The 27,937-nt window shown below is 42.2% G+C and overlaps 1 protein-coding gene across 1 annotated transcript; it reads left to right on the forward strand.

The window, feature by feature from the left end:
• The first annotated feature begins 853 nt into the window (after nt 1–853).
• On the forward strand, nt 854–27,664 carry LOC110532122 (immunoglobulin superfamily member 21). Its single transcript, XM_021615740.3, has 10 exons — nt 854–1,223; nt 4,769–4,881; nt 5,357–5,478; nt 5,664–5,782; nt 6,153–6,268; nt 16,041–16,581; nt 26,243–26,343; nt 26,703–26,895; nt 26,987–27,022; nt 27,123–27,664. The coding sequence occupies exons 1-10, from the start codon at nt 1,169–1,171 to the stop codon at nt 27,200–27,202; spliced, it is 1,476 nt and encodes a 491-aa protein (XP_021471415.3). The 5' UTR covers nt 854–1,168; the 3' UTR covers nt 27,203–27,664.
• Nucleotides 27,665–27,937: the final 273 nt, after the last annotated feature.

Genomic DNA, 27,937 nt, shown 5'->3' on the forward strand with positions numbered 1-27,937 from the left:
TGTCTTTTTTGAGTAAAGCACGTTTATTTACTCCTATCTGCTGTCCTGCGCCTGACTCCCTCACCAGCTACACACAGGACTCATTACAAATTTGAGTTTGCATCCTAATATTTGTATACATCACAGAAGACTGAAATATAACAAAACTGTTTGACATAGAAAGATCGGATTTGTCCGTTTTTTTTTACAATACGTTTTTTAAATTATGAAATTATGAAAAATATTAATACAATTCCACCCATGAGGCCAAAGAGGGCGCTTTTGGTGATTGACTGCAGGACATGGCTACAGTGTACATTAATGGAAAGTGTTACCAGTGAACTTAATGTAAAATATAGGTACACACCACTGATATGTATCCCACTTTTGGGAGAAAGGGAATTCTACATATACAATTTGTCATAAATCAACTTGATGATCAACATACTCTGTGTAATAATGTCCTGTCCTTTTAGTCTGCGAGAATTGTTTTAAATGTCCTGGTTTCCATTTCAATAAACACACTGTTTATTGAAGGAACTTATTTGAAGATACTTATTGGACAGTTCGTTTTACAGTGTCATGTTATTGGAATAAATAGTTCATGGTCTTCAAGCTCTTCATTTTTGCTAATTTTGGGATTTTTGCAAACTCAGTGAATGACTTTGGGGAGGCAGTTGAGGTACAAGCTAAGATACTGTTATCTTGGACACAGAGCGGGCTACATGCTTTTCCCCCCTCATCGTATGTCCCTATTTTATACTGTAGCCAACGTTTTATTTAATTGCATGTAAATAAATAATCTAAATGAATAATGAGCTATTTCGCCTATATTTCATAGCACTAACATGAGGCAACTGTCTGTGTCCTGATAGGATTTGGCGCGCCTATCTGTTCTTGTGTGCGCGCTCTTATTAAGCGTGTGGCGTGTGTTGAGAGAGTTCATTCAAATCTGTTCCTTTTTTTTAATCCTCTGACCATTCAGGAGTTAATAACGGGAAGAGGGCATATTTTTCTCACTGCTCGCTTGATAGAAACAGAAAAGTAGGTCTGCGTTCCGGTGCAGAATGAAGCGTTCCGAAAGGGCACCCGACCCCGTGCCGCAGACACGGTGGATGACACATTATCGGTGATTTTTCGCCTAAAAGTAGATGGAATGTAAACTTGACCTCACACACTAACGGGGAAGATGAGTTGTGCTTTTTCTCAATGTCTCATCGTATATATTTTGGATTTAGCAGTTGGTAAGTCTGTTTTTTATACTATAAGGAGCATTTTGTTCTTATTAGCTAAATCGTTTTTATTTTATTTCTAAAACTCAATGCGGTAGACTATTTCACCTAAATATATATACTCACATACAGCACATATATAGATACACATACATATATATCCTCTGAACAAAAATATAAAACGCAACATGTAATGTGCTGGTCCCATGTTTCATTAACTGAAATAAAAAATCCCAGAAATGTTCCATACACAGAAAAAGCTTTATTTCTCTCAAATGTTGTGCACAAATTTGTTTACATCCCTGTTAGTGAGCATTTCTCCGTTGTCAAGATAATCCATCCACCTGACAGATGTGGCATATCAAGAAGCTGATTAAACAGCAAGCTCATTACAATTGTGCTGGCGACAATAAAAGGCCACTTTAAATTGGGCAGTTTTGTCACACAACACAATGCCACAGATGTCTTAAGTTGAGGGAGCGTGGTTACTGCAGGAATGTCCACCAGAGCTGTTGCCAGAAAATGTAATGTTCATTTTCTGTATCATAAGATGCCTCCAACATTGTTTTATAGAATTTGGCATTACTTCCAACCAGCCTCATAACCGCAGACCACATGTAACCACGCCAGCTCAGGTCTCCACATCCGGTTTCCTATCTGAAGGGAAGGGGGGGGGGGGGGGGTCTGGCGGGGGTGCTGAGGAGTATTTCTTTCTGTAATAAAGCCCCTCTGTTGTCAATTTTTTTGTTGTTGATTGGCTGGGCCTGGCTGCCAGGTGTGTGGGCCTATACCCTCCAAAACCCACCCATGGCTGCACCCCTGCCCAGTCATGTGAAATCTTTGAAATTGTTGCATGTTGCATTTAGATTTTTGTTCAGTGTATATATATATATATACACACACACACATACATACATACATACATACACACACACACATGCAGGACAGACACATACTTATGGGATAGGCTATAGCTTTCAACCCTGCAGAATTAACTTTCCAATGATTATAGGGTGTAGATGTTCTTTGATTACATGTTTGAAACTCATTACACAGTAGCCTAGATTGACTGCAAACAGTGTCAAGGCATTGACAGCCATCCAAAAGGATTAGTTGAAGATCTTTGTCTTTGAGGAGATTTGCTTCAGTGTCTGTACATTGAGTGCTCATATTAATACATGTTTGATGTAAACAAACGTTGCCTGCTGCCAGTGAGGCTATGATGTCACAATCCTAGTTACTCAATCTAGATCTTTTGATTGATTATCTGAGGGATAAAGGATGTTTGTTTGGCTGACCCATTTTACAGGTAATCTGTCCTCTAAAATGATTAAATTCCACTGCCCCAAGGCTCTAGGCCCTAACACAATGCCAGCAACAAAAACTCTGAGGATGTGTACTATTTCAAGCATCTGTGTGTGTGTGTGTGTGTGTGTGTGTGTGTGGGTCTGGGTCTTTAGTCTTGCTTGCCAGACGAATGGCACTCCACCTCCAGCGGCTCGTGAGATCAACTTGGTCTGTGAGTGGGAGAGAGAAAGAAAGAGATAGTCATCGCCTTTCTGTCTGTTCTTTATTCACCCCTCCCTTCCCATTGCCAGTAGCTGAGTTAATGCTTGTTGGGATCAACCACATTATATCTTGAATGAGCCCATTTTCAGAAGAATCAAGACTCACAACAACGCCAGGCTCTAATTCCCCGATCACCATATAATCTAATACGACCCTGATTTGGATTGTAGATTCTTAGTGGAACGGCCGCTTTAGGAAAATGTCGACGGACATCATAAAAACACCTGAGTTAAAAAATATTTGCCTTCACCTACAGGACTCACGCTTACAGAGTTGAGTGTCAGCTCTCTTTGCTCCAAGGAGCAGCTGTTTATTTTTTTATGTTTTTAATGTGAGTATATAGCACAAGACCCTCCAGCCCTCTCCTCCCATCCATGTAGTATCTGGAGCAGGACGCAGAGCGATGTGCCGAATGGCTGGGTCTGTAGATGAAAAGCTGGGGGATTAGCGGGAAAAACATGGTGAAAAATAATCCACCATGATGTCAGGGTGTAGAGGCCAAGGTGGGAGGGAGGGGCTGGAATGCTACACTGGCATTATTATATAACACCGTGGCTACGTTTACACAGGCAGCACCAATTCTGATATTTTTTTCACTAATTAGTCTTTTGACCAACCAGATCAGTTTTGAAAAATATCTGATGTGAAAGGACCAATTGGTGGGATTGAAAAAAAAATCTGAATTGGGCTCCCTGTATAAAAGCAGCCTATTTGGTCTTTTGACCAATCACATCAGATCTTTTCACATCAGCTCTTTCTTCAGAGATTATCTGATTGGTCAAAAGACCAATTAGTGAAAAAAAGTATCAGAATTGTGCTGCCTGTCTAAACGCAGCCTACAACGCTCACAATATTTACTTAATGTAAAGCTAGTTGTGATTCTTTCTGCCACAGAATGCGCTTATGAAAGTGCAAATAAAAACATATCATTCATTACAGTGTATATATTCTCAGAGAATGAGGTCGCTACTAGGTTTCTGTGGCCTTAGATGCCTGTGCTGGGTAGAGATAGAGATTAGTGCTTCTAAGCACTATATCCTCTCTTGACTTGTTTAGGAGACAGGTTGGCTTTTAATTCATAATTCTGACCTTTTTACCCCGACAGAGCCACAGCACTTAGTGTGTGCTAAGACCACACCAATGGGAGAAAAAAAAGAGCACCATCAACATGCACTAGTGGTGCCACTGGTTTTAACATGCATCCTTTGTCCTGCTCTTGTCCACATTCTGATTGTGCCAACATTTTTAGACAGGTGTAGATGACTAAGAGATGCATTATGATCTTATTGTGATTAGATCTTCCTGACCACCTCTGGATATCTTACAAGTGTAGACAGATCTGGACAGTGAAACCATTTAGCTCATCATTATCCCGCCCTATAAAATCATTGACAGGTGTTACCATTGACTTATGCTAATATGTCTTCAAATAAATCATATTTTGAAAGAATAGCTGTGAAATAATTTGCATACAGGGAGGGACCATGAAATGTGGTCACAATGCAGACACAGTGGACGGATAAGATAAACATTTTAATACCATGTGAAGACACATTTCTGAAAATGTGTGTAAAATCAACACTGCAATTATTGAATGAACAAGCCAATAATGAATCATTAAAGTAAAGGGGGAAAAAGTGTGCACATTATATTGCTATCCCAACCTGTAATTGCCCTCATGAGACAAAACAGATTATGCTTTGGCCACATAACCTTGATAATGCACTATTAATAATCCATTACAGCTAGCCGGTAAGGTTTGATTCCCAATGTTACAGAGAGAGGGAGCTATGGTCATTTGAGAAGTATAGTAACAATCTTTGATTTTGCCATCAGGAATCATAAAGTTGTTATATTCTATGTCTAATGAATGCCTATAGCATGTTTTGCCCTGGTCTATGCTATGGGTTTCATAGAAGGGAGTGGACTACACATTGTGGGGAGAAATGTGTGTAACAGATATTTGACTTGTCGTCTTTGAACCACAGGCTATTTAACGGTCACTCTTGAGTCCCTCCCTCCCATTGTCATTGGAGACACGGTGACACTCAAGTGCAATTTCAGGACAGATGGCAACCTGCGAGAGATTGTATGGTTTCGGGTGAGTAGGGTTGCCTCGATGTCCCTGAATGAACCGTATGATTGTTTGCAACACCACATATCGTGTGTTTACTTACATGAGACGCTTTTGACTAGACCGACATTGTTATCTACCGTTTTCCATTGACAATTCAATTAAAAACGCTGACACATGCGTCAAAGCTTTGTTCAGAAGAGACAGAGCATTAGATACAGTACATAGCAAGCTATCTGACTTCTGAAGAGCTACTAGGTTTGATAAGGTTTGTTAAATTATTATTATAAGCTCCTTGTGAAAATTCACTTCAAATTCCCATTAACTCCACACTGTGAAATTCACATCTTGTAATAACTAACTAAACTGATAAAAGAAGAGGCTTCAAAGCTCTCTGGGCTTCATGAATTGGAAAATAACTGTGTGCATTGATAGTTTTGTATAGAAAGCTTGTTTATTATTGACATGCCCAGGGTGTGTGATGTATTCTTTCACTTTCTAGGTGACAGAGGGTGGCAGTGCCAAGCAGAAGATCTTCACCTACGATGCCATGTACAACAGCAACTTCTCCCATATGGAGGACTTCCGCAGACGAGAAGACCTGGCCTACCAATCAACTGTCCGGTAAGCTTGACCAGTAGTCTGCAGCCTCAAGAAAAAGAGCATTGGTCAGTGTTTTCACTTGCAAGTGTAGGCTTATCTTGCCTTTTTTATTTGATCTTATAAAAGCTTTGAGTGTATGGAAAAGTGCTGTAAAACTCCTATCTTGTACTTGTGTTATCTTCCTGGGTTTGCTGTTGTGTTGCCAGGCTTCCTGAGGTGCAGATGGAAGATGATGGACCATATGAGTGCCATGTGGGGATCTACGACAAGGCCTCTAGAGACAGGGTGGTCTTAGCCTCAGGCACCATTGTGCTCACTGTCATGGGTACAATTCAAAATAATTAATGTTATATAGATATGATCATGTGGTATTGGATAGGATTTTGTGGATGGAAGGTTTTGTAGCCTTTCTCCTGCATCCACGATTCTTTTGTGTTTTAGCCGTTTTCATTACCACCACTATCAGCATTTTTATCACCTGCCTCCCTCTACTGTTGAGATGTTGGAAATGCACAGAAGACGACTTTCTGTCATCAAGTACAGACATGAAAAACATGTTTTAGTTTAGTTTTTTTTTTTTTAAGTTGCCCTTCGGGAAAAAACTGGGGGGTGGTAACTGAAAATACTAGACAAACTTTGCCTATTTGTGGATGGTTTTGTCGTTTTAGTCCCAGGCTCCTTCTTTTCCTCCATAGTGCCTCCTAAATCCATCTCTGTAGTGGCAGCAGACTGCCCGGCCCCCTTCAATCGCTACGAGGCCCAGAACTTCACTCTAATCTGCATCGTCATGGGAGGAAAGCCAGCCCCTATGGTGAGTTTGCCCACATGCTAGCTGAGGAACGCTCAACTACGTTCTCTTCTTATATCGAGGCGGTGTTGAGTTTTGATAACTGGTACCGCGATTTGCTAGCAACAACATTGAGCCACCATCAGTCAATTCTTGTAACAATGTAAATTCTGAAAACAGTTACCTGTACCTATTGTAATGAAACAGCTGGGAGCACCTTCTAGACCGAAGTCCAACGCGCTATCGACTGTGCCACAAAAACATGCTCAAGTGGCAGAGTCGATTTGCGCTCTTATAAATCCAGGGTCGTTACACTATGTTTGTCCCTTACAAAATGTCTAGCTAAGGAACACTTTTAGGGTTCTCACACAAAGTTTATAAATGTAGGCTGCAGTTGCTAAACTCAATAAATATATATAGCCATACAGTGTAGCTATTTCAAATAAGTTGAATGAATTAAGTCATTTAAATATTTTGATGATTTCCAATGAACAATTTAGCTACTATAGTTATCGAAAAGTTTCAGCTAGCAGCATTGAGTCAGGACATAACCAAACTGTCGCTGAGATAATGGATGCTGCGACTTTCAAGGAGAAAAAGGCATTGCTGAAACTCATTCATATGGTTGAGTGTAGAAAAGGGGGGTGAATGTGATTCATACCCGAATATCACAAACAAGGAGCAACTTCCAAAGAGGCAGAGAAGTGAACCATCAATGAGCCAGCTACAGGACATTATCGTCTGGATCCTCACGGCTAACATCAAATAGAATGCAGATGACATCATGGACTTTGTGAAAAAGAACACTGTCATCATCGTTAACCTGAAGAAAGCGATTGATTACCATGCTGAGGAAGTAAATACTCTGAAGCAGCAGTACGCAACACTGAAAACAGGTTGCAAAGCAGGAGAAGAAATTCACAGAAATAGAGTCAAAGGTTAACGAGACTGACCGGTACAGTCAGAGATGGAATCTTCAAATTTATGGAATCACAAAAAGAGAACATCAAAGCAAAGGTGAAGGACATTTGCAGACCAACAGTCCCGAAGGCCGAGTGGAAGGTTGTTGCAGCTTTGCAACTTGCGTTTTCAGTGTTGTGTAACTGCTGCTTCAGAGTATTTACTTCCCCAGATGGCGCCGGAGAATAAGGCAGACGTTTTATGTGCCCCCAGCAAATTGTGTTTTTTTGTTAGTTTGTTTGTGTTGTTTGTAACATTTATTAAAACTTATTTTGTACATAATGTTGCCACTACCGTCTCTTATGACCGAAAATAACTCTAGACATCAGGACTGCGATTACTCACCAAGGACCTTTTTTTCCTTTCATGACTCTGACGAGCCCGACGCAAAGGATATACTGCTTCCTCTGGAACAGGCCTCGATCCCTGTGATCTGCGTGAAGAGAAGGTGGAGAAAGAGAGATCAAAGGTCGGGCTGCCTTCTGACAATTCGTAGGTGATCGAATAAAACCCCACTTCCCTCCATTATGCTAGCAAACGTGCAATCTTTGGAGAATAAAATTGACGAGTTACTCAGAAGATTAAACTACCAACGGGACATTAAAAACAAATAACATCTGAACGACAACAATATCAAGATACAGCTGGATGGTTATGGTTATACAATGTACCGGCAGGATAGAACAGCGGCGTCTGGTAAGACAAGGGGCTGTAGACCACACTACCTACCAGGAGAGTTTTTTAAATACCACCACAGTCAGAGGCTGGCACTAAGACAATGTTGGATGAGCTGTATTCCGCCATAAGCAAACAAGAAAACACTCACCCAGATGCGGCGCTCCTAGTAGCCGGGGACTTTATTGCAGGGAAACTTAAATCTGTTTTACCAAATTTCTATCAACATGTTAAATGTGCAACCAGAGGAAAAATAACTCTGGTCCATCTATACGCTGCACACAGAGACGCATACAAAGCCTTCCCTCGCCCTCCATTTGGCAAATCTGATCATTATTCTATCCTCCTGACTCCTGCTTACAAGCAAAAGTTAAAGCAGGAAGCACCAGTGACTAGATCAATAAAAAGTGGTCAGAGGAAGCAGATGCTGAGCTACAGGACTGTTTTGCTAGCACAGACTAGAATATGTTCCGGGATTCCTCCGATGGCATTGAGGAGTACACCACATCAGTCATTGGCTTCATCAACAAGTGTATCAATGACGTTGTCCCCACAGTGACTGTAGGTACATACCCCAACCAGAATCCATTGATTACAGGCATCCGCACTGAGCTAAAGGCTAGAGCTGCCGCTTTCAAGGAGCGGGACTCTAACCCAGAAGCTTATAAGGAATCCCGCTATGCCCCCCAACGAACCATCAAACAGGCAAAGCGTCAATACAGGATTAAGATCAAGTCGTACTACACCGGCTCTGACGCTCGTTGGATGTGGCAGAGTTTGCAAACCATTACCGACTACAAAGGGAAGCACAGCCGAGAGCTGCCCAGTGACACGAGCCTACCAGGCGAGCTAAACTACTTATATGCTCACTTTGCGACAAATAACACTGAAACATGAATGAGAACACCAGCTGTTCCAGAAGACTGTGTGATCACACTCTCCGCAGCCGATGTGAGTAATATCTTTAAAACTTCTTATGGCTGGGGAGCAGTATTGAGTAGCTTGGATGAATACGGTGCCTAAAGTAAATGGCCTGCTCCTCAGTCTCAGTTGCTAATATATGCATATTATTATTAGTATTGGATAGAAAACACTAAAGTTTCTAAAACTGTTTGAATGATGTCTGTGAGTATAACAGAACTCATATGGCAGGCAAAACCCTGAGTTGAAATCAAAACAGGAAATGAAAAATCTGAGCTTTGTATGTATTCACCAGAATCCCCTTGAAATATGAATGATGTTGCACCGCCTAGGGGTTCCACTTGATGTCAACCATCAATAAAAATTATAATGAGACTTCTATGGTGTTGTGGGAGTGAATGATCGCAGAATCAGTCAGGTGTCTGGCAGTCAGCCATTTTCTGATCATGCTTATTCCTCATGGTAGTCACTTGCGTTCCATTGCTCACGAAGACGAGGAGCACTCCGGTTGGAACTTTATTGAAGCTATATGTTAAAAACACCCTAATGATTGATTCTGTACTTAGTTTGAAATGTTTCTTCGACCGGTAATATAACTTTTTGTCTGATATAACACTGACCAGAATGAGCGTTTGGATATGTATACATAAATAACGGACATTTTCAAACAAAACAAACATTGTGGATTTCTGGAGTGCTTTCTGATGTAGATCAAAGGTAAGGGAATATTTATCATGTAATTTCTTGTTTATGTTGGCTATTGTGACAAATGTTTCTGAGCGCCGTCTCAGATTATTGCATGGCTGGCTTATTCCGTAAAAAAAAATTGAAATCAGACACAGCAGTTGCATTAAGGAGAGGTATATCTATAATTCCATGTGTATAACTTGTCATCTACATTTATGACGAGTATTTCTGTTGAATGATGTGGCTATGCAAAATCACTGGATGTTTTTGGAACTAGTGAATGTAACGCGCCAATGTAAACTCATTTTGATAAATATGAACTTTATCAAACAAAACATACATGTATTGTGTAACATGAAGTCCTATTAGTGTCATCTGATGAAGATCATCAAAAGTTAGTGATTCATTTTCTCTATTTTCTGCTTTTTGAAACTCCTCTCTTTCGCTGAAAAAAAAATGGCTGTGTTTTTCTGTGGCTATGTGGTGACCTAACATAATCGTTTGTGGTGCTTTTGCTGTAAAAGCATATTCGAAATCAGACACTGTGGTGGGATTAACAACGGGAATAGCTTTAAAATGGTATGAGATACATGTATGTTTGAGGAATGTTAATTATGAGATTTTTGATGTTTTTAAAATGGCACCCTACACTGACTGGCTATTGTCAAATCACTCCCGTTAACGGGATTGCAGCCATAAGAAGTTTAAACAGGTCAATATTCACAAGGCCGCAGGGCCAGACGGATTACCAGGACGTGTACTACGAGCATGTGCAAACCAACTGGCAAGTGTCTTCACTGACATTTTCAACCTCTCCCTGTCCGAGTCTGTAATACCAACATGTTTCAAGCAGACCACCATAGTCCCTGTGCCCAAGAACACTAAGGTAACCTGCCTAAATGACTACCGACCCATAGCACTCACGTCTGTAGCCATGAATTGCTTTGAAAGGCTGGTCATGGCTCACATCAACACCATCATCCCAGAAACTCTAGACCCACTCCAATTTGCATGCCGCCCCAACAGACCCACAGATGATGCAATCTCTATTGCACTCCACACTGCCCTTTCCCACTAAGGACTCTGGGACTTAAACGCCTCCCTCTGCAACTGGATCCTGGACTTCCTGATGGGTCTCCCCCAGGTGGTAAGGGTAGGTAACAACACATCTGCCACGCTGATCCTCAACACGGGGGTCCTCGAAAGGTTCTACAGCTGCACCATCGAGAGCATCCTGACTGGTTGCATCACTGCTTGGTATGGCAACTTCTCGGCCTCCGACCGCAAGGCACTACAGAGGGTAGTGCGAACAGCCCAGTACATCACGGGCCAAGCTTCCTGCCAGCCAGGACCTCTATATCAGGCGGTGTCAGAGGAAGGCCCTATAATTGTCAAAGACTCCAGAAATCCTAGTCATAGACTGTTCTCTCTGCTACCACACGGCTAGCGGTACCGGAGCGCCAAGTGTAGATCCAAGAAGCTTCTAAACAGCTTCTACCCCCAAGCCATAAGACTCCTGAACATCTGGTCAAATGGCTACCCAGACTATTTGCAGTGCTCCACCCACTCTCACCCCGTCTTTACACCACTGCTACTCTCTGTTGTCATCTATGCGTAGTCACTTTAATAACTCTACCTACGTGTACATACTACCTCAACTAACCTGTACCCCCGCACATTGACTCTGTATCGGTACTCCCCTGTATATAGTCTCACTATTGCTATTTTACTGCTGCTCTTTAATTACTTGTTACTTTTATCTCTTATTCTTATCTGTATTTTTTTGAAACTGCATTGTTCGTTGGGGGCTCGTAAGTAAGCATTTCTACTACACCTGTTGTATTGGGCGCATGTGACTAATACAATTTTATTTGATAAATATTAGAACCGTGCATGTGTTATGAATACGTTTGGAAGTTACTGGGAACTGATGAAATTTGATATAAGGGTTTTGGCTTTTTCAATGGGGAAATAAATTACTTGTGACAAGAGAGAGAAAGAATAACATCATAAAGGGAATAATGGATTATACAACAACAACAAAAATGATCTAACTAATTAGGAATTACTGGAGCTATCATCACTGCAAATGCAGTTACTGTATCTACGAGAAAAAGGCTCAGGGGGGGATTGTAAGATCAAGACAAAAATGGATGGAAGAGGGAGAGAAATGCAAAATATTGAATTAATTTTGAAAAATGGCAGGCGAAATGTCTTCCGTATGTAAATGAATGATCAATAATTCTCCCAATGAAAATCCCAAAGAAATCTGTTTGTTGCCAAGTTTTATCAGAATATTTATACATCAGCCCAGTCAACTTCCAATATAGATTCTTTCTTAGACAATGTAGCAAACACTGCTCAGAAGATAGATCATGATTTCAGGGATATTTGTGATGAGTTATAAAAATGGAGATAAAATATTGAATTTTAAAGCCTTAAGGACAATAGATCCCCTGGAAAAGTATGGTTTAACAAGCAAGTTCTATAAAACATTCAATGATTGATTGATTGATTGATTTCATTCGTGCTATGTTCCAAGAAAAAGGAGTGACCGGCTTCCTTAAAGCACAGTGTAATTAGTTTGATTCCCAAACCTAATAAGTATTAGCCTGTTGAATAATGATGGAAAGTGATTTGCCAATGTATTTGCTAAGAGGTTGAAACAAGGCTTACGTCATATAATTGATGAAGAACAATATGGTTTTATGCATGGCTGACACATTAGAAGTAACCTCAGTCTGATCTTAGATATGATTGACTATTATGACCTCATCCTTGATAGTTTTCGCATGTTTGTTGATTTTTATAAAGCTTTTGACACTGTACCATTGGGTTTATGTTCAAAGCAATCTTTTTATTGGGTTTGGTTTAGTGACCTTAAAAAAAATAAGTAGTCCAAACTTTATACAGTAGTTGTACTAGATCTGTGAAATTAGCTCACTGGACATCCCAAAGATTTGATATTGGGTGTGGCATTAGGCAGGGTTGGCCAATTAGTCCATTTGTATTTTTATTGGTTACTCAAATTATGGCTCTTCATATCAAGAAGAGGAGTTTAATGTATTTCAGCAAGAATTTAAACTATGTCAACTGGATGATATCACCATATTTTTTGAGAGACCGGAAGAGTTTTCTAAAGCAGTTTCCTGTATTGAAGAGTTGTCATTGGTTTCAGACTTGAAAATATATATCAATTAGTCAGTCTTATTTCCACTCAAGGACTGTGTTTTACAGGAAGTATATGGTATCCCAGTTAAAGATAAGGTAACTTATCTTGGAATTGTTATATGCAGTGATGAAAAACAAAGGAGTAATTTAAACTTTAACCCAATTATTGAGTAAACAAAAGAAGAAATTGAAACTCTGGTTACTGAGAGATATTTCAGGCTTCAAACATAAAGATATAAAACTGTCTTTTTTTGTGAAGAATCAACAACAAGTGGGACACAATCATGAAGTGGAACGACATTTATTGGATATTTCAAACTTTTTTAACAAATCAAAAACTGAAAAATTGGGCGTGCAAAATTATTCAGCCCCTTTACTTTCAGTGCAGCAAACTCTCTCCAGAAGTTCAGTGAGGATCTCTGAATGATCCAATGTTGACCTAAATGACTAATGATGATAAATACAATCCACCTGTGTGTAATCAAGTCTCCGTATAAATGCACCTGCACTGTGATAGTCTCAGAGGTCCGTTAAAAGCGCAGAGAGCATCATGAAGAACAAGGAACACACCAGGCAGGTCCGAGATACTGTTGTGAAGAAGTTTAAAGCCGGATTTGGATACAAAAAGATTTCCCAAGCTTTAAACATCCCAAGGAGCACTGTGCAAGCGATAATATTGAAATGGAAGGAGTATCAGACCACTGCAGATCTACCAAGACCTGGCCGTCCCTCTAAACTTTCAGCTCATACAAGGAGAAGACTGATCAGAGATGCAGCCAAGAGGCCCATGATCACTCTGGATGAACTGCAGAGATCTACAGCTGAGGTGGGAGACTCTGTCCATAGGACAACAATCAGTCGTATATTGCACAAATAAACATATCCAGGTGTTAGAATGTCAAAGTCCAGACCTGAATCCAATCGAGAATCTGTGGAAAGAACTGAAAACTGCTGTTCACAAATGCTCTCCATCCAACCTCACTGAGCTCGAGCTCAGGAATGGGAAAAAAATTCAGTCTCTCGATGTGCAAAACTGATAGAGACATACCCCAAGCGACTTACAGCTGTAATCGCTGCAAAAGGTGGTGCTACAAAGTATTAACTTAAGGGAGCTGAATAATTTTGCACGCCCAATTTCAGTTTTTGATTTGTTAAAAAAGTTTGAAATATCCAATAAATGTCGTTCCACTTCATGATTGTGTCCCACTTGTTGTTGATTCTTCACAAAAAAATACAGTTTTATATCTTTATGTTTGAAGCCTGAAATGTGGCAAAAGGTCGCAAAGTTCAAGGGGGCCGAATACTTTCGCAAGGCACTGTATTTCATAATATGGTCAGGTTTTATTGTCCAAAGCTGATGGTTATCCAGGTTGGTTTATGTCTCTATCACTTGACTTACCCCCTAAAATTGTAAAGGACTTAGATACGATTCTTTATCTTATTTGGAGGAACAAGCCTCACCATCTACGGAAAGATATTCTCAGTAATAGCCAAGAACAAGGAGGACTGATTTCAATATTCTAACTACAGTTGAATTCGGACGATAAAACATACACTTAGGTTGGAGTCATTAACTTGTTTTTCAACCACTCCACAGATTTCCAACTATAGTTTTGCCTAGTCGGTTAGGACAAATACTGTGTGCATGACACAAGTCATTTTTCCAACAATTGTTTACAGACAGATTATTTCACTTATTATTCACTGTATCACAATTCCAGTAGGTCAGAAGTTCACATACACTAAGTTGACTGTGCCTTTAAACAGCTTGGAAAATTCCAGAAAATGATGTCATGGCTTTAGAAGCTTCTGATAGACTTATTGAAATAATTTGAGTCCTATAATCGACATAACGTGAAAGGCCGCTCAGCAAGGAAGAAGCCACTGCTCCAAAACCGCCATAAAAAAGCCAGACTACGGTTTGCAACTGCACATGGGGACAAAGATTGTACTTTTTGGAGAAATGTCCCCTGGTCTGATGAAACAAAAATAGAACTGTTTGGCCATAATGACCATCGTTATGTTTGGAGAGAAAAGGGGGGGGCTTGCAAGCCGAAGAACAACATCCCAACCGTGAAGCACGGGCGTGGCAGCATCATGTTGTGCTTTGCTGCAGGAGGGACTGGTGCACTTCACAAAATAGATGCCATCATTAGGTAGGAAAATTGTGGCTATATTGAAGCAACATCTCAAGACATCAGTCAGGAAGTTAAAGCTTGGTTGCAAATCAGCCTGACTAACCGGTGTCTGTATGTAGCCTCGCTACTTTTATAGCCTTGCTACTGTATATAGCCTGTCTTTTTACTGTTTTATTTCTTTACCTACCTATTGTTCACCTAATACTTTTTTTTTCACTATTGGTTAGAGCTTGTAAGTAAGCATTTCACTGTAAGGTTGCATTCAGCGCACGTGACTAAACTTTGATTTGATTTGAAATGGGTCTTCCAAATGGACAATGATCCCAAGCATACTTCCAAAGTTGTGGCAAAATGGCTTAAGGACAACAAAGTCAAGGTATTGGAGTGGCCATCACAAATCCTGACCTCAATCCTGTAGAAAATATGTGGGCAGAACTGAAAAGGTGTGTGTGAGCAAGGAGGTCTACAAAGCTGACTCAGTTACTCCAGCTCTGTCAGGAGGAATGTGCCAAAATTCACCCAACTTATTGTGGGAAGCTTGTGGAAGACTACCTGAAACATTTGACCCAAGTTAAATAATTTAAAGGCAATGCTACCAAATACTAATTGAGTGTATGTACACTTCTGACCCACTGGGAATGTGATGAAAGAAATAAAAGCTGAAATAAATAATTCTGAAAAACGGAGCTTAAATGTATTTGGCTAAGGTGTATGTAAACTTCCGACTTCAACTGTAGCACTTTCAAAATAAATAGAATTTAAGTATATTAAGAACCAGAACAGTATTTGGAATGTCTTCCCTAAGTAGTTATCAATAACCATAACCTTACCTAACCCTAACCTAAACTTTTACCTTAACCACTTAAAATGTCAACTTCAATGGGGTACTGGATAGCACAAGTCTAATTGAATCTCAGTTTAAGTAGTACGAGCAATGAGGAAAAAGTTGGTTGTATTTGCTAAATGTTTTTATTAAAAGTATGAATTTCAGGACCCCGCGAAAGGACTGCAGTTTTAAAGGACGAACATAGGTACAGGTAAGTGTTTTCAGAATTGACATTTTTACAAGAATCGACTGATGGCCTCGATATAAAAGAAGAGTTGATTTCCTCGGTTACCCACATGCAAACTACTCAAAAGTACTCCCACTAGAATATATTTTGAAGTAAGAACACTCACTGCACTGTTGAAATTATTAGTGTTCTTGGTTGTTACGGGCTCTTACGATGTTGTTCCCCTCTCAGGTGTACTTCAAGCGTGACAGCGAGCTGATCGACGTGTTCCCCTCTATTATGGAGGGTGGTGGGGGCCAGTCCCAGGGAAGGGGCCTGGCAGGTCTACGGGGCTCTAGGCCCCTGATCAGCAGAGATCTGGATGACACCAAGCTGAAGAAGTCCCTCTCCCTGCTGGACCAGGACCAGGGGAAGCCCCCCCATCTGGACCATGACACCCCTGGGACCAGAGGGACAGGGAAGACAGGAGGGGCCAGGGAGGGACCAGGGGCCCTGGGAGAGCCTGGCGGTGTGGAGGGGTCTGAGCCCAGCTCCACCACCACGGAGGTGATCCCAGAGACGGTGGTAAGCCGGGAGTTCCCCCGCTGGGTGCAGAGCACAGACCCACTCTACTACTTCCAGCACAGGCGGCAGGTCTCCAGCGATGGCACCATGGAGGTCAGAGCCATGCTCACCTGGAGCCTCAACCCCCAACTGGACAACGACGCCCTGTTCAGCTGCGAGGTCAAGCATCCAGCTCTGTCCATGCCCATGCAGGCTGAGGTCACTCTGTGTGGGTACCAGACCAGAGCATGCCCTTCCACCTTCTACCTTCCTCAGATACCAGGCTCCCATACTGGTTTGACCATGAAAATCAGCTGGATACCAAATACTAATGTCTCCTTGAAAACAGAAACAATATGTACAGTCGTGGCCAAAAGTTTTGAGAATTACAGTGCCTTGCGAAAGTATTCGGCCCCCTTGAACTTTGCGACCTTTTGCCACATTTCAGGCTTGTGGGACACAATCATGAAGTGGAACGACATTTATTGGATATTTCAAACTTTTTTAACAAATCAAAAACTGAAAAATTGGGCGTGCAAAATTATTCAGCCCCCTTAAGTTAATACTTTGTAGCGCCACCTTTTGCTGCGATTACAGCTGTAAGTCGCTTGGGGTATGTCTCTATCAGTTTTGCACATCGAGAGACTGACATTTTTTTCCCATTCCTCCTTGCAAAACAGCTCGAGCTCAGTGAGGTTGGATGGAGAGCATTTGTGAACAGCAGTTTTCAGTTCTTTCCACAGATTCTCCATTGGATTCAGGTCTGGACTTTGACTTGGCCATTCTAACACCTGGATATGTTTATTTTTGAACCATTCCATTGTAGAATTTGCTTTATGTTTTGGATCATTGTCTTGTTGGAAGACAAATCTCCGTCCCAGTCTCAGGTCTTTTGCAGACTCCATCAGGTTTTCTTCCAGAATGGTCCTGTATTTGGCTCCATCCATCTTCCCATCAATTTTAACCATCTTCCCTGTCCCTGCTGAAGAAAAGCAGGCCCAAACCATGATGCTGCCACCACCATGTTTGACAGTGGTGATGGTGTGTTCAGGGTGATGAGCTGTGTTGCTTTTACGCCAAACATAACGTTTTGCATTGTTGCCAAAAAGTTCAATTTTGTTTTCATCTGACCAGAGCACCTTCTTCCACATGTTTGGTGTGTCTCCCAGGTGGCTTGTGGCAAACTTTAAACAACACTTTTTATGGATATCTTTAAGAAATGGCTTTCTTGCCACTCTTCCATAAAGGCTAGATTTGTGCAATATACGACTGATTGTTGTCCTATGGACAGAGTCTCCCACCTCAGCTGTAGATCTCTGCAGTTCATCCAGAGTGATCATGGGCCTCTTGGCTGCATCTCTGATCAGTCTTCTCCTTGTATGAGCTGAAAGTTTAGAGGGACGGCCAGGTCTTGGTAGATTTGCAGTGGTCTGATACTCCTTCCATTTCAATATTATCGCTTGCACAGTGCTCCTTGGGATGTTTAAAGCTTGGGAAATATTTTTGTATCCAAATCCGGCTTTAAACTTCTTCACAACAGTATCTCGGACCTGCCTGGTGTGTTCCTTGTTCTTCATGATGCTCTCTGCGCTTTTAACGGACCTCTGAGACTATCACAGTGCAGGTGCATTTATACGGAGACTTGATTACACACAGGTGGATTGTATTTATCATCATTAGTCATTTAGGTCAACATTGGATCATTCAGAGATCTTCACTGAACTTCTGGAGAGAGTTTGCTGCACTGAAAGTAAAGGGGCTGAATAATTTTGCACAGCCAATTTTTCAGTTTTTGATTTGTTAAAGTTTGAAATATCCAATAAATGTCGTTCCACTTCATGATTGTGTCCCACTTGTTGTTGATTCTTCACAAAAAAATACAGTTTTATATCTTTATGTTTGAAGCCTGAAATGTGGCAAAAGGTCGCAAAGTTCAAGGGGGCCGAATACTTTCGCAAGGCACTGTACAAATATACATTTTCACAAAGTTTGCTGCTTCAGTGTCTTTAGATATTTTTGTCAGATGCTACTATGGAATACTGAAGTATAATTACAAGCATTTCATAAGTGTCAAAGGCTTTTATTGACAATTACATGAAGTTGATGAAAAGAGTCCATATTTGCAGTGCTGACCCTTCTTATTCAAGACCTCTGCAATCCGCCTTGGCATGCTGTCAATTAACTTCTGGGCCGCATCCTGACTGATGGCAGCCCTTTCTTGCATAATCAATGCTTGGAGTTTGTCAGAATTTGTGGGATTTTGTTTGTCCACCCACCTCTTGAGGATTGACCACAAGTTCTCAATGGGATTAAGGTCTGGGGAGTTTCCTGGCCATGCTCCCAAAATATTGATGTTTTGTTCCCCGAGCCACTTAGTTATCACGTTTGCCTTATGGCAAGGTGCTCCATCATTCTGGAAAAGGCATTGTTCGTCACCAAACTATTCCTGGATGGTTGGGAGAAGTTGCTTTCGGAGGATGTGTTGGTACCAGTCTTTATTCATGACTGTGTTCTTAGGCAAAATTGTGAGTGAGCTGAGAAACAACCCCACACATGAATGGCCTCAGGATGCTTTACTGTTGGCATGACACAGGACTGATGGTAGCGCTCACCTTGTCTTCTCCGGACAAGCTTTTTTCCCCAGATGCCACAAACAATCGGAAAGGGGATTCATCAGAGAAAATGACTTTACCCCAGTCCTCAGCAGTCCAATCCCTGTACCTTTTGCAGAATATCAGTCTGTCCCTGATGTTTTTCCTGGAGAGAAGTGGCTTCTTTGCTGCCCTTCTTGACACCAGGCCATCCTCCAAAAGTCTTCGCCTCACTGTGCATGCAGATGCACTCACACCTGCCTGCTGCTATTCCTGAGCAAGCTCTGTACTGGTGGTGCCCCGATCCCGCAGCTGAATCAACTTTAGGAGATGGTCCTGGCGCTTGCTGGACTTTCTTGGGCACCCTGAAGCCTTCTTCACAATAATTGAACCGCTCTCCTTGAAGTTCTTGATGATCTGATAAATGGTTGATTTAGGTGCAATCTTACTGGCAGCAACATCCTTGCCTGTGAAGCCCTTTCTGTGCAAAGCAATGATGACGGCACGTGTTTCCTTGCAGGTAACCATGGTTAACAGAGGAAGAACAATGATACCAAGCACCACCCTCTATTTGAAGCTTCCAGTCTGTTATTCAAACTCAATCAGCATGAGAGTGATCTCCAGCCTTGTTCTCATCAACACTCACACCTGTGTTAATGAGAGAATCACAGACATGTCAGCTGGTCCTTTTGTGGCAGAGCTGAAATGCAGTGGAAATGTTTTTGGGAGATTCAGTTCATTTGCATGGCAAAGACAGACTTTGCAATTAATTGCAATTCATCTGATCACTCTTCATAACATTCTGGAGTATATGCAAATTACCATCATACAAACTGAGGCAGTAGACTGTGAAAATTAATATTTGTCATTCTCAAAACTTTTGGCCAAGACTGTAGACTGACCTTGCACAGAGTTGCATTATTTTACAGAGAACACATAGAGCCCAGAGTTGATTATCCCTTATATACCATGGCTATAATTTAATAAATTTGCAGCTAGAATGGGTTCATTTTCCGGTAGAAAGGTGTTCAACATCCACTGAAGTAGCTAACGTTACACGTTTACTAGACAGCTACAGTAGTTGCCGTGGTAACCAAACAAACAGACTTGAGAGTTTTAACAAATCAAACCATAAATCCTAGCTTGCCATTATGAAAATCTAATTCAGCAATACCAATGTTTTCAATATGACTTTTGCTTTCAAAAGCAGCTCAAACATAGAACATGTAAGAATGAACTATAGCCATTGAATTATACCGTGCAAATATACTGTGCATAATAGGAAAATAATGCACACTCTTGAATGCCCTTCAAACCAATCAGAAATAAATATTCAACAACGCCATGGTATATTTAAGCAATAAGGCCCGAGGGTCTGTATCCAGGCACTCCGCGTTGCGCGTAAGAACAGCCCTTAGCAGTGGTACATTGGCTATTGAAACAGTAAAAATTATTATTTAAAAAAAATAATACCCGTAGCATACGTTGGCTTTCAGTACTCAGGCTCGAACCACCCGGTTTATATTCAAAAATAATACATTTCCAAAATATTAGTTAAAGTCCAAATTCACTATAGGATTACATTATTTCCTGAATTCATGGAAAATGTCCATGGTGTCTGAAAACTCTGAATTGAGGGATTATGGCTCCCGAGTGGCGCAATTAGATTCCAGGCTATATCACAACCGCAGTGATTGGGAGTCCCATAGGGCGGCGCACAATTGGCCCAGCGCCTTCCGGGTTAGGGTTTGGCCGGGGTAGGTGTCACGTTCATCGTGTAGAGGAGACCAAGGCGCAGCGTGATATGAATACATTATTCTTTAATAAACAAAGAACACTAAACAAACTAACAAAATAACAAAACGAACGTGACGCTAATTACAACAAGTGCTAACATGCAACTACACAGACAATAACCCACAAAACCAAAATGGGAAATGGCAACCTAAATAGGATCCCCAATCAGAGACAAAGATAACCCACTGCCTCTGATTGGGAACCAATTCAGGCCACCATAGACCTACAGTTACCTAGACATACCAAAACCCCATAGATGTACAAAAACCCTAGACAAGATAAAACACATACCACCCTCGTCACACCCTGACCTAACCAAAATAATAAAGAGAGTCCGCACCCCCAAAGGTGCGGACTCCCGGCCGCAAACCTAAACCTATATGGGAGGGTCTGGGTGGGCATCTAACCTCGGTGGCAGCTCTGGTTCTGGACGCTGCCCCCCTTCTTTACACTGAGTCCGCTCTTGTAGCACTGACCTGTAGATCATCGTCGAAGGCTCTGGACTGCGGATCCTCGCCGTAGGCCCCTGGCTGGGGACCCTCGCTGCTTGGATCATTGCCGGAGGTTCCGGAGTGTGGACCGTCGCCGGAGACCCCGGAGTGTGGACCGTCGCCGGAGACCCCGGAGTGGGGACCGTCGCCGGACGCTCCGGTCTGGGTACCGTCGCCAGACGCTCCGGACTGGGGAGGTGCACTGTAGGCCTAGTGCGTGGGGCCGGCACTGGTGGTACCGGGCTGGGGACACGCACCTCAGTGCGAGGAGCAGGAACAGGGCGTACTGGACCCTGGAGGCACACTGGAGTCCTGGTGTGTGTGGTGCCGGCACTGGTGGTACCGGGCTGGTGACACGCACCTCAGGACGAGTGCGGGGAGGAGGAACAGGACACACCGGGTTGTGAAGGTACACTGGAGACCTGGTGTGTATAGCCGGCATCAATTGTTCCGGAACTTTTTTTTTTTTGACCCCTTTTTCTCCCCAATTTCGTGGTATCCAGTTGTTGTAGTAGCTACTATCTTGTCTCATCGCTACAACTCCCGTACGGGCTCGGGAGAGACGAAGGTTGAAAGTCGTGCGTCCTCCGATACACAACCCAACCAAGCTGCACTGCTTCTTAACACAGCACACATCCAACCCGGAAGTCAGCCGCAGCAATGCGCCGGAGGAAACACCGTGCACCTGGCCACCTTGGTTAGCGCACACTGCGCCCAGCCCGCCACAGGAGTCGCTGGTGCGCGATGAGACAAGGACAACCCTAACCCTAACCCTGGCAAGCACTCCCTAACCCGGGCGACGCTAGGCCAATTGTGCGTCGCCCCACGGACCTCCCGGTCGCGAACCCAGGGACTCTGATGGCACAGCTGGCGCTGCAGTACAGCGCCCTTAACCACTGCGCCACCCGGGAGGCCCTTGTTCCGGAACTTTAACACATGTTTCAGGATGAGTACGAGGAACTGACACAGGTGGCATCGGACAGCTAACACACTCCTCAGGGCGAATGCCATGCATACTACGCCAAACCAACAGCTCTCTCTCTTCACTCTCCTCCAATTTCATCAACAACTCCTCAAATGTCTCAATCTCCCCTCCGTTCACTCTCCTCCAATCTGTCCAATAACTCCTTGACAATCTCAGACTCACCCCTCAACTTCGCCTACTGCTCCATGTGCCTCCCCCAAAAAAATATTATTGGGATTTCTGTGTCCTACTTCCCTGACGTTGTTGCTCTTACTTCACCGTTCCTCCTGCGCAGTTTCCACCTGCCTCCGTGGTAGGCGATCCTCTCCTGCCAAAATCTCCTCCCACGTCCAGATCCTTTATCGTCCAGTATTTCATCCCAGGTCCATTTTTCCACCAAGCGCTGTTCCTCCCTTTCACGCTGCTTGGTCCTTTTTTGGTGGGTTATTCTGTCACGTTCGTCATATAGAGGAGACCAAGGCGCAGCGTGATAAGAATGCATTCTTCTTTAATAAACGAAGAACACTAAACAAAATAACCAAACGACCGTGAAGCTAATTACAACAAGTGCTGACATGCAACTACACATAGACAATAACCCACAAAACAAAAATGGGAAATGGCAACCTAAATATGATCCCCAATCAGAGACAACAATAAACAGCTGCATCTGATTAGGAACCAATTAAGGCCACCATAGACCTACATTTACCTAAACATACCAAAACCCCATAGATATACAAAAACCCTAGACAAGACAAAACACACATACCATCCTCGTCACACCCTGACCTAACCAAAATAATAAAGAAAACAAAGATAACTAAGGTCAGGGCGTGACAGTAGGCCGTCATTGTAAGTAAGAATTTGTTCTTAACTGACTTGCCTAGATAAATAAAGGTTAAATAAATACATAATAAATATATATATATATATATAAATATATATATATATATATATACATACACACACACACACACACACACACAGTGGGGAGAACAAGTATTTGATACACTGCCGATTTTGCAGGTTTTCCTACTTCTGTAATTTTTATCATAGGTACACTTCAACTGTGAGAGACGGAATCTAAAACAAAAATCCAGAAAATCACATTGTATGATTAAGTAATTGATTTGCATTTTATTGCATGACATAAGTATTTGATCACCTACCAACCAGTAAGAATTCCGGCTCTCACAGACCTGTTAGTTTTTCTTTAAGAAGCCCTCCTGTTCTCCACTCATTACCTGTATTAACTTCACCTGTTTGAACTCGTTACCTGTATAAAAGACAACTGTCAACACACTCAATCAAACAGACTCCAACCTCTCCACAATGGCCAAGACCAGAGAGGGTGTAAGGACATCAGGGATAAAATTGTAGACCTGCACAAGGCTGGGATGGGCTACAGGACAATAGGCAAGCAGCTTGGTGAGAAGGCAACAACTGTTGGCGCAATTATTAGAAAATGGAAGAAGTTCAAGATGACGGTCAATCACCCTCGGTCTGGGGCTACATGCAAGATCTCACCTCGTGGGGCATCAATGATCATGAGGAAGGTGAGGGATCAGCCCAAAACTACACGGCAGGACCTGGTCAATGACCTGAAGAGAGCTGGGACCACAGTCTCATTGAAAACCATTAGTAACACACTACGCCGTCATGGATTAAAATCTTGCAGCGTACGCAAGGTCCCCCTGCTCAAGCCAGCGCATGTCTAGGCCTGTCTGAAGTTTGCCAATGACCATCTGGATGATCCAGAGGAGGAATGGGAGAAGGTCATGTGACAGGTCATCAGACAAAAATAGAGCTTTTTGGTCTAAAGTACAACCCCAAGAACACCATCCCAACAGTGAAGCATGGAGGTGGAAACATCATTCTTTGGGGATGCTTTTCTGCAAAGGGGACAGGACGACTACACCGTATTGAGGGGAGGATGGATGGGGCCATGTATCGCGAGATCTTGGCCAACAACCTCCTTCCCTCAGTAAGAGCATTGAAGATGGGTCGTGGCTGGGTCTTCCAGCATGACAATGACCCGAAACACACAGCCAGGGCAACTAAGGAGTGGCTCCGTAAGAAGCATCTCAAGGTCCTGGAGTGGCCTAGCCAGTCTCCAGACCTGAACCCAATAGAACATATTTGGAGGGAGCTGAAAGTCCGTATTGTCCAGCGACAGCCCCGAAACCTGAAGGATCTGTAGAAGGTCTGTATGGAGGAGTGGGCCAAAATCGCTGCTGCAGTGTGTGCAAACCTGGTCAAGAACTAGAGGAAACGTATGATCTCTGTAATTGCAAACAAAGGTTTCTGTACCAAATTGTAAGTTCTGCTTTTCTGATGTATCAAATACTTATGTCATGCAAAAAAATGCTAATTAATTACAAAAAAAATCATACACTATGATTTTCTGGATTTTTGTTTTAGATTCCGTCTCTCACAGTTGAAGTGTACCTAGGATACAAATTACAGACCTCTACATGCTTTATAAGTAGGAAAACCTGCAAAATCGGCAGTGTATCAAATACTTGTTCTCCCCACTGTGTGTGTGTGTGTATATATACACACACACACACAACCATACTCAGAGGTAATGCATTCAGTAATGACAGAAAACAATCACTTCCCAGCCCAAAGCATCAGCTAACTACAGGAGTATACAGTAATCATATGCTTTAGCTCAGGATCTAGCAGCAGCGAGCGACTATTTTGAGGTGGTGACTCACGTAATGAGGATGATCCTTAATGGAGTATTTGTTCAGAGCATCCATTAGTTCTCCTTAGAAACGCATTAGAAATCTCACGGCAGATCAGCTATTTTTTTACACCGTTACATATGTAATCACATAAGCACACACACACACACACACACCTACCCACACTATGTTCTGTATGCAGTACAGCCACGGGCATCAGTTTATGATGAATTCATGGCAAACCTCATATCAGTAAGTATGAGTGGATTACTAGATATAGTGGAGATTTTTCATCATCAAAAACAGCTATTCCAAGACTGTCATGCTCATATACAAAATGGACTCACAGGCTGAAAGCTTTGTGCACGTTATGCAGAGAATATATACTGAACAAAAATATGAACGCAACATGTAAAGTGTCACGTTTCATAAGCTGATAAAATATCCTTGAAATGTTCCATATGCACATGGAAAAAAACTCTCATGTTGTGCACAAATTTGTCTACATCTCTGTTAGTGAGGATTTCTCATTGGCCAAGATAATTCATCCAACTGAAAGGTGTGGCATATAAAGAAGCTGATTAAACAGCATGATCATTACACAGGTGCACCTTGTGCTGGGGGCCTTGAAAGGTCACTCAGTTTTGTCACACAACATAATGCCACAGAGGTCTTACGTTTTGAGGGTGCTCGCAATTGGCATGCTGACTTCAAGAATGTCCACCAGAGCTGTTGTCAGAGAATTGAATGTTAATTTCTCCACCATAAGCCACCTCCAATGTCATTTTAGAGAATTTGGCAGTACGTCCAACCAGCCTCAAAACCACAGACCACGTGTAACCACGCCAGCCCAGGACCTCCACATCGGGCTTCTTCACCTACGGAATTGTCTGAGACCAGCCACCCCGACAGCTGATAAAACTGAGGAGTATTTCTGTCTGGAATAAAGCCCTTTTGTGTGGAAAAAGATTTGCTGGGCCTGTCTCCCAAGTAGGTGGGCCTATGCCCTCCCAGGCCCACCCATGGCTGTGCCCTTGCCCAGTCATGAAATCCATAGATTAGGGCCTAATTTATTTATTTCCTTATATGAACTGTAACTCATTGAAATTGTTGCATCTTGCATTTATATTTTCGTTCAGTATAGATGACTTGTTGCATTTATTTCTTTGTAAATAGTTTGTGACAAATAAGGAGAAAATAATAGAAGTGATTTGTTACTGGCTGCAACGACTGTAAGTCGCTCCGGATAAGAGAGTCTGCTAAATGACCAAAATGTAAATGTGTCAATTTTGTTAAAATATTAAAGATTAGATCAGATAAAAACATTGATTGTTTATATTTTATTTCCCTTTAGCTGCTCCCAGGGGCCCCAAACTCTCCATGTCGCCTGGTAAGGCTAAAGTAGGAGACACTGTCCGCATTACAGTTCAGGGCCTCCAGATCTCTTCCACAGGGGTGAGTACATGAGAAGTGCTATTTGCACCAATAAGTGCATTCAACTGTAGTAGGAAAGACAACCACATATCACAATCATTGAAAGCGAATCTTCTTCAAAAATATAACATTTCACCAACAGGTGTCGCTCTATGACTATAGAATACAGCTAACTGGTGAAAGTCATTCAGCGTGTTTGATTGGATCAGTTTGAGTAAGATGAGCTGGCAAGGCACATAATCGATAATCTTGATCACAGAGTAATTATTTGGGATGCAAGGTGATTTGTGCATCAGTGATTATGTGCAGTCCTTCTGTAGTGTAGTCAATCTCATACACACATTATTTACAAAGGATGCTTTTCCCCATGCACTCTTCAGAACATGGTGTTCCCCGAGCCACTGTTCACCTGGACCAGGGTGGGAGGTAATTTGCTGGACGGGAGAGAGGACCATAATGGGAGGGAGCTGGTGCTTGAGAGAGTACCAGCCGAGCTCAACGGCTCCATGTTCCGATGCACTGCCCAGAACCCTCTGGGATCCACTGACACACACACGCGGCTCATCGTGTTTGGTGTGTGTGTTCTCTATGTCAATGGTTCTCTATGTGTAGTTACTCCCTCTCCTCATCCATATGACTTACTTTATTTTCTCTGTTTTTACAGAAAACCCAAGACTTAAGAAGGGGAGACATTTTGTTGGTATGCATAGAGAGAATGGACAAAAGGAAACTAAATTCTTTGCAAGGTCAACATAAGTCCTTCTACTAAAGATGAACTAACGCTTATTTATTTCTATTAGCAGATGCAGCCTATTGCAATGAGGCACTGGAGCTGACCACCATGCTGTTAATGTTAGCCGTGACATGGGAGATGACGTGAACAGCTAAATGGACCCCTGCCCTTCTCCAGTCTCACTAGTCTCTCGAGTTTCTCCTCTGTCGCTCACTTCCCCATCTGCAGTTCCAGCTACTGGAGCTGAGGCACTGTTCACTTTTCATAAAAGCAGCTTAGGAAAAGAAAAACGTTGTCAGAAAGAAGATGAGAACTACATACATTCTAACTCTCTAGGCTTTTATGTTGTCATTCTGCTTGCCTAACTGCTTCTTCCCTTTTGGTTTTATCAACATCCAATGACCAACTATCACAGTGGTTATGTTTTATAGTAGACCCCAACCTGTGTTAGAGGTAATTTTAACCAAGTTTATGTGGGCTGGCCCACATTAGATGCTTTTTCCCCATCTTCCTGTTATTTGAAGGTCAGAACACATACAATATGACATGTTTTTTGACATATCTTGGTCAGCAAGTCCTTGGATAAAATAAATGTTTGGTTGGAAGAAATGTCCTTGAAATGTATTTTTGTTCAGAGTCATAGATAGATAAGGAGCGATATGGGTTTTTTTTTCTCGATTTGCTGAAATGCTTGAAATTCTTTTAAGAGAAATGTACAGTCTGCGGTAATGGTCCCTACTTGAATACACAGCCCAGTTTATTTTACCGACACCAAATCTGAGTTAAGGTGCCAATGTGACCAAACAGGTATTGTTTGAATATGTGCTGTCCTGGGAATATGATGGAACTTGAGCCTACAATCAGATGAGAGTTCAAAATGAT

The sequence above is a fragment of the Oncorhynchus mykiss genome, chromosome 9 (assembly GCF_057628025.1).
Source record: "Oncorhynchus mykiss isolate SJ-2025 chromosome 9, ASM5762802v1, whole genome shotgun sequence".
Classification (NCBI taxonomy): Eukaryota; Metazoa; Chordata; class Actinopteri; order Salmoniformes; family Salmonidae; genus Oncorhynchus; species Oncorhynchus mykiss.